Source organism: Podarcis bocagei (assembly GCF_964188305.1).
Source record: "Podarcis bocagei genome assembly, chromosome: Z".
NCBI lineage: Eukaryota > Metazoa > Chordata > Lepidosauria > Squamata > Lacertidae > Podarcis > Podarcis bocagei.
This window is the reverse complement of record NC_138140.1, coordinates 7,835,723-7,851,240: the sequence shown is the minus strand read 5'-3', so window position 1 is coordinate 7,851,240 and position 15,518 is coordinate 7,835,723. Positions and strand designations below refer to the sequence as shown.

At 44.9% G+C, this 15,518-nt stretch overlaps 1 protein-coding gene across 1 annotated transcript in view; it reads left to right on the top strand.

The window, feature by feature from the left end:
* The window catches only part of PAPPA (pappalysin 1), a 246,209-nt gene that overhangs the window by 170,543 nt on the left and 60,148 nt on the right, over positions 1-15,518 (top strand). The window contains exons 14-15 of the mRNA XM_081179613.1: positions 2,844-3,012; positions 12,420-12,603. Of these exons, the coding sequence (XP_081035739.1) occupies positions 2,844-3,012; positions 12,420-12,603 (353 nt within the window). The remainder of the gene's footprint in view (positions 1-2,843; positions 3,013-12,419; positions 12,604-15,518) is intronic.

The following is a 15,518-nucleotide window of genomic DNA, read 5'->3' as shown; positions in this document are numbered from 1 at the left end:
TGGAAGAAAGTACACTTGCTTTTCTTGGTTCCACTAAACCTTGTTTTATTGCCATCCACCTTGCCAGGCCAGCCAAGAGCTGGCATCTGCCAGGTGGACTGTGTTATCACCCTCTTCAAGTTACATCTGTGCAGGTGCTGGTGGGAGGGCCTGCGCGTGGATGTAAAGCACTCCCTGTAAGAGTAGATTTGGTTCCTGTGTTTGATTTTGTGCCACATATGAAGTCACCTCAAAAGAGCCTCTCAGCTTCTCGAATTCAATCACCAGCCGCAAAACAGCGCCTCTTAGTGTTTATCAATGCACTTCCAAAATCGTGTGCCTTTTGCTCATCCTGTGACCCAACCCGTCTTATCAATTTTTGTTCTTTTCATTTTCTCATTTTTCCAATTATAAATTCAGTGCAGCCCATTTACACATCATCTTGCAAATTCTTCTTCTTCTTAACAAAATGCATCAAAGTGTGCATACATGTTTTATATGTTTTACACAAAACGCACCAAAAAACCCATGTGTTTCTCTTACTATGCATAGTTCTGCCCATTTTTGCAAGAAATTTCTGTATGTTAATATAGTGCATTTCTGTACATCATTTCCACTTAATTTGTGTGTGCTGTTCCCCCCCCCCATGTATGGGTTTTTGTACACATTTTGTTTCTCTTGGGGGTGAGGTGATAGTGAAATGCATGACAGAAGTTTGAACCTGTGCTGATTTCACAGCATTTCCCAAACTTCTGAGTTCATCCCTTGATCTCTTGATGAGCTTATAATGTTGTCAGCAACCCCACCCCAAATCCTTATGACTATAAATAAAATGCAGTTGAGATATATTGATATATAGTCAACATTTATTAATGACCAATCTCCATGACTAGGAATCAAAAAATGTCAGGGTAAATAAAACAGCCTATTAAATACTGAGTAACATCATTGGAGTGACGCAGGTGGCGCTGTGGCTCTAGGACTTGCCGATCAGAAGGTCAGCGGTCCGAATCCCCATGACGGGGTGAGCTCCCGTTGCTCGGTCCCTGCTCCTGCCAACCTAGCAGTTCAAAAGCACGTCAAAGTGCAAGTAGATAAATAGGTACCGCTCTGGCAGGAAGGTAAACGGCGTTTCCATGCGCTGCTCTGGTTCGCCAGAAGCAGCTTAGGCATGCTGGCCACCGGCTTCCTCGGCCAATAAAGCGAGATGAGCGCCGCAACCCCAGAGTCGGCCATGACTGGACCTAATGGCCAGGGGTCCCTTTACCTTTACCTTTAACATCATTGGAAAGGGAGTTGAACTCTGCACTGGCATTTCTGAGGCACCTGGTTCCTAATTAAATTATTCGCAGTATGCCTTGCACACTTCTTTTCTACCCCTAGCCACTTTTTGATCTGGGGGAGGGCCAGTACTGACCACTCTGGGAAGCCCAGCTTTATCAGATACACTGTGACATTGTCACAACTGCTCCACGAATCATGGCAAAAATCAGCTTAAAGCGCTGTGCTGCAAGCGGTCAGTGGAGGCTGGTCCATGGGACAAATGGGGCATTACCCCACCAACTCCAGTATGCCTCCTGCCAGCCCCCAGTGGCTCTGCCTGTCATTGGTCCTGCCTCCACCTATTATTGGTCTACCTGCCTTCCACCCTGCCTCTCCCAATGGGCACCAGCCCCCACTGCAACTAGCTCATAAAGGTAAAAAGACAACCAGGCAGGCCTTGGGCAAAGTGCTCCCTTTCAATCCAAGGGCTTGCTGTGAAGGTAAATGAGAGCAGGGTGGCTGATCCTTCTGCAAGCTGTTGGATGCTATAGAATACCAATGCAGTGTCTTCCATGCTAAAGTCAGCAATCATTAGCACTCCTTCCGTAATGCTTTCCTCCCCAGTTTCATCTCATGGTATTGATCTCCTTGCATTCCTCTCTCGCCTTTTCAATCTTCCAAATGGAATAATGGGGGTGGGGTTTTTTGGCAATTAGGAGCTTAGGTATAATTCAGCCGAGTCCTGCTGAATCTTGCTGAAACATAGTCCTTGAAAGGTTTGGCGAGGGAAGAATTTTGCATGTTGTAAGGATAATTTAAGGGGGGTGGGGGGAAGCAATTGCATGGGACTCCGTGGCTAAAATGATGGGCTTGGACATTGCAGGGGCACTGAAACTGCTGAGCTGTTTTAAAGGATAAGCTACAACCTCCTGTTTTAATTACTGTTTTCACTGTTTTGAACATAGCACTGTTTTGGGATGCAGTTGGATGCGGGGAGTGTTGTGTTAGTTTTCCTAGTGCTTATGTTCTGTTTTCTAATGGTCCTTTCATGCTGTAGTACCTGTTGTGTTAAGCAACTGCGGCTTTTTGACCCATATGCTGGTGTGTCACGATAAATTTAATTCCCACCAGTGGGAATCTCATTGGACAGGTTCGCTGCCCCCCACCCTCCCATTCCGCACATACCTGCTTTGGCTCCCCTATGATTCCTCCATGAAAACACCAGGGAGGAGCTGTAAGCTTGCATACTACCTCAAGTTTTATCACTTTACTCCTGCAATTTTCTGGGTTTATGGGGTTGCAAATGGATTATTTTTGGAACCAATTAACATGGAAATGAGCACAAAACTTGCACTATATTCTGCTCACTTTCCAGAAATGGCTTTTATGTTGTGTGAAAGCTCAAATATAATGCAGAAATTTACAGCTGGGAAAATGGAATAAAGTGCTGTGTGAATGCAACCTAGACGAACTTGTTTTATTGAGCATTTTGATTACAGGTGTTTTATTGCTTTATTGTGTATTTTAATTGTGCACATTGTTGTTGGTTTTGTACTTGTAAACCACCAAGAAGCATATATATTCCCATTCTCCCCCAACAGTTGTGTCCACTACTCCTGCAAAGCCACTGATTGCCAAGAACTGGAGATTGAGAATGCTGTGCTGACCTTCTCCAGTGCGGGGCGTTTTAATGGTGCCCAGTGCAATGTCACCTGCAAGACAGGCTACATCCTTCAAATACAGAGAGATGATGATCTTGCAAAGAATCAGGTTTGTTACTGCAGTGCATAATCTGCCAGGGTGAGGGAATAGCTGTCTGGGTTGGGTGGGTGGGGGGAATGGTTTCACCATCATTTAAAGAGATACAGGATCTCATAATATAATAGTAGGCAGTGCTATGCGTTATAGCAGGGGCTGGGGACTTCTTTAATCCTGATGGCCACATTCCCTTCTGGGCCATATGCCAGTGGTAGGTGAAGCCAGGTAGGTGAAGTTAGTGGAACAATGAATGTTCTATCTACACACACTTACACCCAACTAAGGTCAATTCTGTGTCCCAGGCAGCTGTCTACCTGCTCCATCTGGTATGCAGGCTGAGATCCTACCTGCCCGCAGACTGTCTTGCCAGAGTGGTTCATGTTCTGGTTATCTTTCACTTGGACTACTGCAATGCGCTCTATGTGGGGCTACCTTTGAAGGTGACCCGGAAACTGCAACTAATCCAGAATGTGGCAGCTAGACTGGTGACTGGGAGTGGCTGCCGAGACCATATAACACCGGTCTTGAAAGACCTACATTGGCTCTCAGTACGTTTCTAAGCACAATTCAAAGTGTTGGTGCTGACCTTTAAAGCCCTAAATGACCTCAGCCCAGTATACCTGAAGGAGCCTCTCCACCCCCATCAATCAGCCCGGACACTGAGGTCCAGTGCTGAGGGCCTTCTGGCGGTTCCCTCACTGCGAGAAGTGAGGTTGAAAGGAATCAGGCAGAGGGCCTTCTTGGTAGTGGTGCTCTCCCTGTGGAATGCCCTCCCATCAGATGTCAAGGAAATAAACAACTATCTGACTTTTAGAAGACATCTGAAGGCAACTCTGTTTAGGGAAGTTTTTAATGTTTGATGTTTTATTGTGTTTTTAATATTCTGTTGGGAGCTGCCCAGAGCGGCTGGGGAAACCCAGCCAGATGGGTGGGGTATAAATAATAAAATTATTATTATTATTATTATTATTATTATTATTATTATTATTATTATTACAACATTAGGTTAAGGCATGATCACTTTGTTGCATTCTGTTGCCCCTTGTTTGAGTTATATTAATAAGTCTCATGAAAAAAATTTGGACACCTCCCATTTCTCCTTGTGATAGGGATGTATATGGGATCAATGAAATATAGAGTTGGAGTACTTTAGTTAAGTGAAATGTGGCTTCCAGTTGAAAATGTCCGCATTGATTTGTTCTTAATATACCACTCTATGAAGCTGTACTATGTTGCCTCAGTTTGATGGGGGGGGGGTGCTTTCCTTCCCTAGCTCCTCTCTGGACTTCTGTCCTTCAAAGCCCTGTCTTAATGGCACCACTGAAATAGGTACCATTCCTGGTAAATAGGGATCCTTGTGGGTTGGGTCTGGGAGGTGATACACAGGACGGTTGTCTTAGAGTGCCTGCAGGAATTGAACTGCACAGCCACTTGACCCATTTGAGACTGAATGGGTTTATCCAGTGATAGTTCTACTCAAAGCAGGCTCAGTGAAATTAATGGATCTAAGTAAGGCAATGAAACTGTTTTCAATGGGACTACTGTGAGTAGAACTAGCATGGGATACAACCCTATAGCTATGAAGAGAAAGCCCACCAGTGGCAAAGCATCTGCCTTGCATGCAGAGGGTCCCAGCTTCATCTGGCATCTCCAAGTAGGCATCTCCAGGTAGGGCTGAGAATGTCCCCTGCTTGAAATCGTGGAGAGCCTCTGCCAGTCAGTGTAGGCTGTACTCTGCTAGATGGACCAATAGTCTGACTCAGGATAAGGCAGCTTCCTATGTTCCTTTTCTATCTACCTAGAAGTGAGTCCCCTATCTGGGCCTTCATTGTGACAGATCTTACCCTAACGTGGCCTCAGCACCAACTGACTTCCTCCTTGTCTCTTCCAGGAGAGAGCTGGCAGCTACTATTCCCCACCCCTCCACACACACACACACACTCAGTATCACCCCGCCCCACCAATTGCTTGTTTACTTCTCTTTCCACTGGCTCTATGCGAAGAAGAGAAATCCAAGGTTTAGCACACACATGCACAAAGCAGTTTCACAACTTTCTGCACATTCAAGGGCCGCGCTGTGGAGAGCATTCATTGAGAGTGTTAATTGAGGACAAATTTACAAGTGGGTGGGCTACGCCTAGAGGTTTATATAGCATCATTTTGTGAAAACACTAAGACCCTTCATAATGCTACCAAGGGGAGATACTTGAGGTGCGTGTGGGGGAAGGGGAGTCCAGGATGAGTCAACCCCCTTTTGATTTAATAGCAGACCCAACAGAGGACACTGCAGTCTGGGCCTCATTCCCACCCCCACTTCCTTCATGCTAACTGGCACCAGTACCAGAACCTCCCTAAAGCTGATCACTTCTTGCAGTACGGAAAACAAATTCTCAAATGAGCCTGACTTACTGAACAAGGAAATGCTTGGGAAATGGGCCCTTATCGTCAAGAAGTGCAAGAATCTGCAAACCAAACAAATCACCATCCATATCGTTTTTGTGGCAGGGAGCCCTCTGTGGGGCGGGGGGGGGGGTTGGCGGCGGCAGGAGATTAGAGCCAGTTAGTGTGCCTGGTTTTGATCAAGGAGCCCTGCTTGCAAGGCAAATGGGTACTTAGTTAATTCACACACACACAGCAGTCTCTCTCCACTGAGGTTTTGGGGCTTGGATGCATGTAGGGAATCTGCCCGTTGGCCCATCTAGCTGAGTACTGTCCCAATGCTGACTGATTGTGGCTTTCCAAGGTTTCACACAGAGGTCTTTCCCATCACTTTTGAGTGGAGATGACAGGGAGATTGAAACTGGGGCCTCCTGCATGCAGATTATGTAATCTACCATTGAGTTGTAGACTCCAGTAAGTCTCTGAAAACCAGTTGCTGGGAATCACAGGTGGGCAGAGTGCTGTTATGCTCTGGTCCTCCTTGTTGGCTTCCTGTAGATATCTGGCTAGCCACTGTGAGAAAAAGGATGCTGGACTGACTGGGCTTTTAGCCTGATCTAGGAGGGCTTTGCTTAAGTTCTTCACAATGCAGACATTAACCTAGGCCAGCATCTACAAATCCACTCGCCAGCTCACCAGAGGTGAATGCACCCCAAAACTTTGGTGAACAGGACACTCAGGCCGTAGCCTGAAGGTCTCATATCCAGAAGCAGCAATGTTAGAGAGAAACTCCTGCTGTCTCTTGCCATCTCCATGCCATGCAGAAATAAGAGGTGACCTTGCTTATTTCCCTAGCCCTCATAATGTGCTATGGCACACAGGAGAGGGCTTTGCTGGTGTCTACAGACAGTGGCCAATTAATAAGCAAAGCCAGCGGTAACGGACCATTGACTTTTGATTTGAACTAAGGAAATGTTGAGGAAATATTAATTGCACTTGCCCTTTCCACATATGCGACTGCATCCTTTTCTTTTCATTGAGTAAACACAGAGAAAGAGCTGATCCCAATAGGTGCAAGCTGCTGATTTCTTTCCTTTTAACACACGTAGAAAAATATCTCCCTGCTCCAGGATCTATGGTGGGGTGGGCAACCTGTGGCCCTTGGCTGAATTTAATGTGTCCCTCAGCCTAATTTCATTCAAATGGCAAGTGGGGAGGGAACAAGGGGAGAGCAGGTGGAGGCAGAAAGAAAGAGATAAGGGAAGAATGCAATCAGTACATATTCTCTAGGAACTGTAGCTCTGTGAGGGGAAGGGAGGTCTCCTCACAACCATCAGAAACCTTAATAAGCCACAGTTTCCAGGATGCTTTGCGGAAAGCCATGACTGTAACAGTTGTACAGTGGTACCTCGGGTTAAGAACTTAATTTGTTCCAGAGGTCCGTTCTTAACCTGAAACAGTTCTTAACCTGAGACGTGCTTTCGCTAATGAGGCCTCTTGCTGCCACTGCGCCGCTGGTGTGCAATTTCCATTCTTATCCTGGGGCAAAGTTCTTAACCCGGAGCAACCACTTCCTGGTTAGCGGAGTTTGTAACCCAAAGCATCTGTAATCCGAGGTACCACTATATCATAGAGCTTTAACTGCATTATGTGGATGAGGCCTCTATATTCTGGAAAAAAATTCTTCCACACTATTGGAGGAGGTTGGTGAATTGTTCACTTTGGAACATAGGGGGCTGCCTTATGCAGAGCCAGATTGTGGGTCCACCTAGCTCAGTATTGTCTACATTGATGGGAAGTGGTTCTGCCGGGTTTTCATACATGTGTCTCTCCCCACCTTACTTGGATGTGCTGTGGATTGAACCTGGAACCTTCTGCATGTGAAGGTTCTGCATTTTACCACTGAGCAACAGCCCTTCTCCAATACAATGGCTGGGATCCTGAGTTCAGAATACCTAGGGAACTGCCTGAGTCAGAACATTGGTCCACCTAGCTCAGTATTGTCTACAGTGAGTAGCGCAGCTCACCAATGTTTGCAGACAGGGAATATTTCCAGCCATGCCTGGCGATGCTGAGGATCTGACCTGGGACTCACCTCATGCAAAGCAAACGCTCTACCAGTAAGCTGTGGTTCTTCCATTTGCCTGCCTGCAAATCAGGTGCAGAATTCTGAGAGGGCCTTTGCATGCAGCTCTCAGCATCACAAGCGATTTTGCTTGCACACACATACACTGTAATTTCACAGCACATGCACACGTGCGCACATTGTCTATCAAGGGTTTGGAATTCATTTTTGTGTACTGATAAGAGCTTTGCCACTGACTAAAATTCCCCCCTGCAATAATCGCAATCCAATAGTGCATGTGCTTCTTTGCCTGTGTCATTTGTTTGATGGTTGAACTTCCTGTTTCCCACCTCTTGCCTCTGTGACCCCCACCCCTGTTTAGTAACAAGCTGCCACTCTCTCGGTTGGTGGCTTGGTGTCATCGCAGCCTCTCCTCCTCTGCTGCCTCTGTGGTCAGGAGGTGCTGCTTAAAACTTGACAGCTCCTTAATGCTCTGTAAAAAATTAATCAATCATGCGGGAGCTGAGAGGGAGAGAGAAAAGGCCAGCCTCATGTGGGTTCAATTTGAGGCTCCTCTTTCAGAACGCAGCAGCCAGTTCTTTGGGGGAAAGGGACTGTAGAGGGTCCAGTTGAAAGGGGCAGCGGATGGATTTTGCAAACCAGCAGCACTACAAAGGGTTTGTTTGTGTTCTGTAGGGTATGCATTACTGTTACCATATTATTGGTTAAAGATAACAGAGGATATTCTACGGGATAACAGCCTAGTTATGGGGAGAAATCAGTTCCATTTCTATATGAAACTGTCTAAACCGCTATTCCCAAAATGCAGCCAGTTTCTGAATTCACTCTTCTCTATATTGTGTAAGGCAGCTCTCAAACCAAATGTTTACCCCCAAAATTAATAAAGATATGTATGTTAGGGGAAGGTTTGCATTAAAATGCTTTGTGTTTGTGGAAATAGCATGCAGTAATGTATTAGGGGGAAGAACTTGCAAAAATGCGCACATTGGGATAAGTTTGCACTAAAACTAAATGCATGAAGAATTCACAAACTATAGCACTGCAGAAGGTATGTCTGGAAGGGTGTATAACTCGGAAAGCTCATCAATAACACCTGCACTTTTAAACTCCCTGTCTATTGAGATTAAGCAGTGCCTTCACTGTACTCTTTTCAGTGCTTGCTAAAAACAGTTTTGTTTAGGCAAGCCTATCCAGATGCTTACAGAACAGAGGTAATTTTAATCAATTTTAGGATTTTAACTTTTGTATGTTTTAAAGTAGGCTTGTGATTTTTTTCTTGATTTTCTTCTTTATCTATTTAACCATTTGTGCTTTTACATTTTATTTATTTATTTATTTATTTATTTATTTATTTATTCAAATGCTTCGAAATAAATACAGTGGTACCTTGGGTTACAGACGCTTCAGGTTACAGACTCCGCTGGGTTACAGACTCCGCTAACCCAGAAATAGTACCTCGAGTTAAGAACTTTGCTTCAGGATGAGAACAGAAATCGCGCAGTGGCAGCGCAGCGGGAGGCCCCATTAGCTAAAGTGGTGCTTCAGGTTAAGAACAGTTTCAGGTTAAGAACGGACCTCCGGAACGAATTAAGTTCTTAACCCAAGATACCACTGTAAATAAATTCAGCTCCACTGAATTCAATGGGGCTTACTCCCAGGTAAGTCGGCATAGGATTGCAGCCTTTGCATCTTTTATTATTAAGTTAGCATTCCCTTTAATAAAAAAAAAAGTGCTGTCACAAGATCCGATAACGTAGCCACTGGCTGAGAGGGCTTTAGAAGAAAATTAGACAACTTTGAAAGAGGGGCATAGATTTGTGGATTGTTGTCTTTTCACTCCTGATCATCCTATACTGTATATGACATTTATGGTCTGTAGACCAAATAAACTAAACTTGAGGTCTTGAAAGATTCCAAACTGCACCAATTCCTCAGTCCAATTTATAGGAGGCATTCCTTGTTTTGCATCAGTTTACTGGCTTGGAAAGCTCTGCAGGGGGAAGTGTCCATTTGGGGAACTGCCTGTCTTCCTTAGACAGGAGGTGTGCTGTAAGGCTGCTTTTCCCATCCAAAAGCAGCCATATATCAAAAGCAGATAGGTCCCAAGCTGTTGAAACTATTAGGGTGCCTTGGCAAATGGGGACTCAGCTTCCCTTTGATGTATGCTGGAAAAATTCCCCATGCTTTCATAAGCACACATCAATGCTTGGCAGAACCAGACTCCCGACATTGCCAGACCTGAATCAGATCTCTCTTCTCCCCCCCCCACTTGCTGGGGGGGACACACATAGTTTCACAGTGTCCCAGTCAGCTGTGTGGTAGGTGTTGCCATTTAACCATTCCACGTATGTTCTGTTTGGCTCAGATTGTTCATATAGGACATGGAGAGGAAACTAAGGCCTGGGAGCTGAATCCGGCCCAATCACCTTCTCAAGCCGGCCCACGAACGGTCCAGGAATCAGTGCGTTTTTACATGAGTAGAATGTGTCCTTTTACTTAAAATGCATCTCTGGATTATTTGTGGGGCATAGGAATTCTTTTTTTTCTTTTTCAAAATATAGTCTGGCCCCCCACAAGGTCTGAGAGAAAGTGGACTGGCCCCCTACTGAAAAGGTTTTCTGACCCCTGATATAGGAACTAGTAAGTGGCCTTATACAGAGTCAGACCATTCGTCCATCTAGTTCAGTATTGTCTTTGTTGACTTGCAATCGGTCTGTGGGATTTCGGGCAGGGATCTCTCCCTGCCCTACCTGAGGCAGGTAGCGGTGACAAGAGATGAATAGTGAAGCCTAATAGACAAAATGAAAACTGACAAATTGCTGGGTCTGGATGACATCCAGATGGGAGTTCTCAAAGAACACAAATGTGAAATCACTGATCGTCTAACAAAAATATATGTAGCTTGTCTCTCAGATCAGCTTCCATATCTAAGGACTGGGAAGTAGCCAATGTGGCACCATTTTTAATAAGTGAGAGATCTGGGGGGAATCCTGGAAATTACAGGCCAGTTAACCTAATGTCTGTCCCAGGAAAAATGGTGGAAAGTATTGTTAAAAATAAAATAACCAAGCATATAGAAGAACAAGTCCAACTGAAGCAGAGGCGGCATGGCTTCTGCAAGAGAAAGTTCTGTCTCACAAACCTATTAGAATTCTTTGAGAGTGTAAATAAGCATACAGATAGAGGCGATCCAGATGACATAGTAACCTGGACTTTCAAAATGCTTGGAGAAAAAAAAAGGTTTGACCAGGAATTTGTTAAGTTGCATGAAGTGAAGAACAGGTCTAAACTGATAGTTATATGATTGGGAAGATATTGAAAGCAGAGTCCCCAAGGGATCTGTGTGTTTAAACTTGTTCATAAATGAGCTAGAGTTAGGAGTGAGCAATGATATGGCCAAGTTGCCTGACGATACTAGATTTTTAGGGTCACTATAACAAAAAGATTGTGAAAAGCTACAAAAGGATCTCTCCAAACTGAGTGAATGGCCAATAAAATGACAATTGCAATTCAGTGTAAACAAGTGTAAAGTGATGCATGTCAGGGCAAATTTTTAAAAGTTAATTTCACATACACACTCATGGGGTCTGAATTGGCAGTGTCTGAGCAGGAATGAGACCTTGGGGTCATAGTAGTTAGCTAAATGAATATTCTAACTCAGGGTGTGGCAGCTGTGAAGAAGGCAAACTCCACGATAGGGATCATTAGGGAAGGAATTTAAAATAAACCTGTTGATTTATTGCTGTTATAAAAATGTATGGCACAACCGCATTTGGAATACCGTGTACAGTTTTGGTCACCTAATCTCAGAAAGAATATTGTAAGGTTGGAGAAGGTTTGGAAAAGGGCAACCAAAATGATCAAGGGGATGGAGTGACTCTCCTGTGAATAAAGGTTGCAGCATTTGGGACTTTTTAGTTTAGAGAAAGGGTGAACGAGAGGTGACAAGATAGAAAAGTGGACAGAGAAAAGTTCGTCTTCCTCTCTAACACTAGAACTCATAGGCATCCAATGAAGCTAAGTGTTGGAAGATTCAGGAGAGATAAGAGAAAGTACTTCTTCGCACAGCTCGTTTAAACTCTGGAACTTACTACTGCATTAGATAGTGATGGCCACCAACCTAGATGGCGGTAGAAGAGGATAAGACAAATTCATGGAGAAGAAGATCTATTGGAAGCTACTAGCCATGGTGTCTCTGCCGTGCCTCCACAGCTGGAGACAGCAGTACATCTGAATACCTGTTGCTGGAAGCCACAGGAGGGGAAAGTGCTCTTATGCTCAGATTCCGCATGCAAGTTTCCCATTGAGGCATCTGGTTGGCCACTGTGAGAATAGGATGCTGGGTTAGATGGGGAATTGGTGTCTCAGGTCCTAGTCCAACACTTTAACCACCAGACTACATTGGCTCTTGCCTATCATGTAGCATCTGTTTCCATCCTGCATCCTGATGGTGGGAAGCTTGCATTGTGTGTTCCAATAGTACTGCTCTTCCACTCCATGACATAATAAAAAATAAATCACCTATAGGAAAGGGAACTTGGACATGGTGAAGGTTGCCCGCTGACCTGTTATAACAATGTATAAAAGTCAAAGCAGAAATTGGTACTTGTTCAGGTGACGTGCAGGGAGAAGGGATGAATGAATTTTGACATAAAGTTGGAAAAGTTGTTGTACTAGGAGCAGCAACGCATGGAGAAAAAGAGAAAGGAAACATCTGGGGAAATGGGAAGTCAGCTTTTAAATTTGTATTAAATTTGTACTATTTTGTACCAATCTGGTGATAATTTGTTAAAAATTATGGAGAACCAATAAAAAATAATTGCCCCCCAAAAAAGACAAGTGGCCATGGGCTGAAACCCAATTTACAAGCATTTGGGGCAATGCCAATAAATGGTTTTGGGGGCTCCCACCGTGTCTCATTCAGCTCTTAGTGAGTCCATGCTTTCTTTTTCAGGTGGAGCCCAGTGTCACCATGACCTGTGTGGATGGGAAGTGGAGCAAGCAGGTAGCCTGTGAGCCTGTGGACTGTGGGATCCCTGACCAGTATCATGTCTACCCAGCCACCTTCAACTGCAGTGAGGGCACCACCTTTGGCAAGAGATGTTCTTTCACTTGTAAGCCTCCTGCCCAGCTGAAGGGTAAGCAGGAAGGACACAACCATAAAATGGACCCTTATGCTTCAGTGTTACATGCAAGTGTGGGTAGGCTACCGTGTTGTGTGTGTTGCCTCCTAGCACTGCTCCCAGGCTCCAGTGCCTTGTGTCCCAGCAATACCTGATCTCTGCCTACCTTTCCTTCTTTCTTTCTTTCTTTCACAAAATTTATATATTGCTTGGTTGTAAAGCACACACGTGCACACCAACAACCCTTAAACCTTGCATATTGAGCTCTGCTCCACAAGTCACCACATAGGCTTCAGTACTATCTCTGCCACCTGACTAAACACTCAGTCTGCTGAGCCCTTATCAAGAGCCAGTTCCTATCAGCCAATGCCTACAAATGTAATGGAGGTAGATCTGTTTTATTTCCAGCCCACTATAATTTTGTGTATGTTCTTTCGTAAACCTATTCCCAATTCTACTCTAAAATGTGCAAGTAAAGGAATGTTTATTTATTTTTATTTAAAAGCATTTCTAAACCACTTAACATTTTTTTAAAAATAATATCTCAGCATTATACGAAACTGCAACATAGATACATAGGATCACAGGAAGTTGCCAGATACAGAGTCAGACAATTGGGTCATCTAGCACAGTATTGGATACAGTGACTGACAGTGGCTCTCCAGGAACTTCAGGCAGGAGATGCTCCCAGCTCTACCTTCAGTTTCCTTCTGCATGCAAAGCAGATGCTCTACCACTGAGCTGCAGCCCCTTCACGTTTCACCACGCGAGGAACCACCCAACAGCCCAGCTCCATAGAATGTGAGAAAGCATTGTCCACAAGCAAAGCCTGGAAAGAGCAACATTGGTCCAGCCTGCATATTCATGGAATAAATTTGAACTCAGATGTTTGAGGTGCAAGCTTTCTGGATTGTGGCTGGAAAGCTGAGAAATGTCTGTTGGCTTCTGAGAAAAGATCCTGGTCTAAGCGCAGGCTCTTGGCCTGACCAAGAAGAGGCTGCTTTCGGCATTCTGAAGTAGCCTGAAACCCACCCTGCTTGCAACTTGAGCATTACGGCAACACTTGGACCGGTAGCTGTCAAAAGTGAAATGGGGGGTGGGGAGGAGAAAAAGAAGTTCTGGGTGCCAAATCACAAAACGATGACTAATAGGGCTCAGCCAGCAAGCTCCTTGAGTCGGGAAGCTGGGATGACTCACTCCTTAATTTGACCACTGATGTCACACAAACCACTGTTTTTTAATGTCACAGTTCATCACCCTGCCGTAGCAAGTATGAGATCATCTGCGCTGGACTGCGGACATGCTGTGTGAGTCAGACAGGAGAAAAACAAAGCCGCTGGACCAGGAAGGGAGCTTTTCAGAACTGTACAAAAATACCTCAACGCCTCATGGCTGTTGGGAGGGGAAAAGATACAGAAGCCCTCTTGCTTCTCCCCCCCTTTTCCAGGAGAACATCTGAGCATCCCTGCTTCTTTCTTTTCCTTCATTCTTGTCTTTCTCTTCATTGACTCCTGCCACTAGATTAAGACATGTGGAACCCCTAAACTGAGTCAGGTTTAAGAGGCAACATAGCATTAACCTTCCCACCCATTTGCAATAAGCCCATATGTAGTGTCTGGTTGAAAATCGCTGAAATGTCTGAAAAACCGTTCTCTATTTTGAGATTTTTTTTGGGGGGGGGGAAGCTATGCGTCTGAAGCCCTTGAAGTTGACCATTCAGTCTCTGTTTAAGAAGCTCAAAAAGAGTTTACCACTTCCAAGGTGGACTCTGTGTCTCTGGAGGTTTTTAAAGTAGTTCCTTTAAATGAAAATACCTCATGATTTCTTACTTAGCTTATATGTAAACTATATTATAGTTATTTCTACACAGATTAACAAATAATTGTGTAGCCATTAAGTTTATTTTTTCATATCAAAACAATATTGTCTTTCTTAGAGTTTCTCTGTTTCTTTTACTTATTCGTTTATTTTAACAGATAACGTAAAACGTCAGATTTGTTAAAAGAAACAAAAAGTATTCAGGGACCCCACAAAGTCCAAAATTCTAAACTGTGGTTTACTTACCTTGTTCGCAAATTCAGCACAACAGACTCCCATGCAACTGGCTCCCATCTGCACTATGCATTTGAAGCAGTATCATGCCACTTTAAACAGCCATGGTTCCCTCAAAAAAATCGTAGGAACTAATTTGTCAGGGATGCTGAGGGTTGTTCGGAGATCCAGTGTCTCTTCAAAGAACTACAATTCTCAGAGTTCTCTGGAAAGAAGGGTTGACAGTTAAACCACACTTAGAATTAGAGCTCTGTGAGGAGGTCCCAGGTTCAATCCCCAACATCTCATGGCATGACTAGAGACATCCCTACCTGAACACCTGGAGAGCTGCTACCAGTCAGTACAGACAATAGATAGACCTGTGACCTGATTTGTATATGTCAACTTTCTATAGGCTTGTGCAGTCATTTCTTCTTCCATGCTGGGTGCTCCTGCTGTGCCCCACCATGCCTGCAGCTGCCTGCTCCCATATGGGGGCCTGGGTTGGGAGTTCTGTAGTGCCGTAAGGCCTCCAGCAACCTCTGTCCCAAAGCAGGGGCAGGAGGGAGCCAAGGGAGGCACCAGGCACAGCAGCAACCCAGGGCACATGGCGGTGGCACCAATCATGGCATGAGAAGCATGTGGCGTGCAGTGCTTACAAGCAAAGGACTTGGGGGGCCAAAGAAGGAGGGCAGTGACATGGGGCTCCACCACAGCATGGGAGGGCCTGGCCTTGGCCAACTGCCAGACTCCCTTCTTGCAACCCACCCAGCCTCATGGGAGACGCGTGCTCTGCACACTCCATGCATTTCCGGGCCAGAAAAAGGAGCCCCCTCCCAGTCTCATGGCAACTTCGGGACTGCTGCAGCCCAGTGGCATAGTGCGATTTGCGCCCTCTA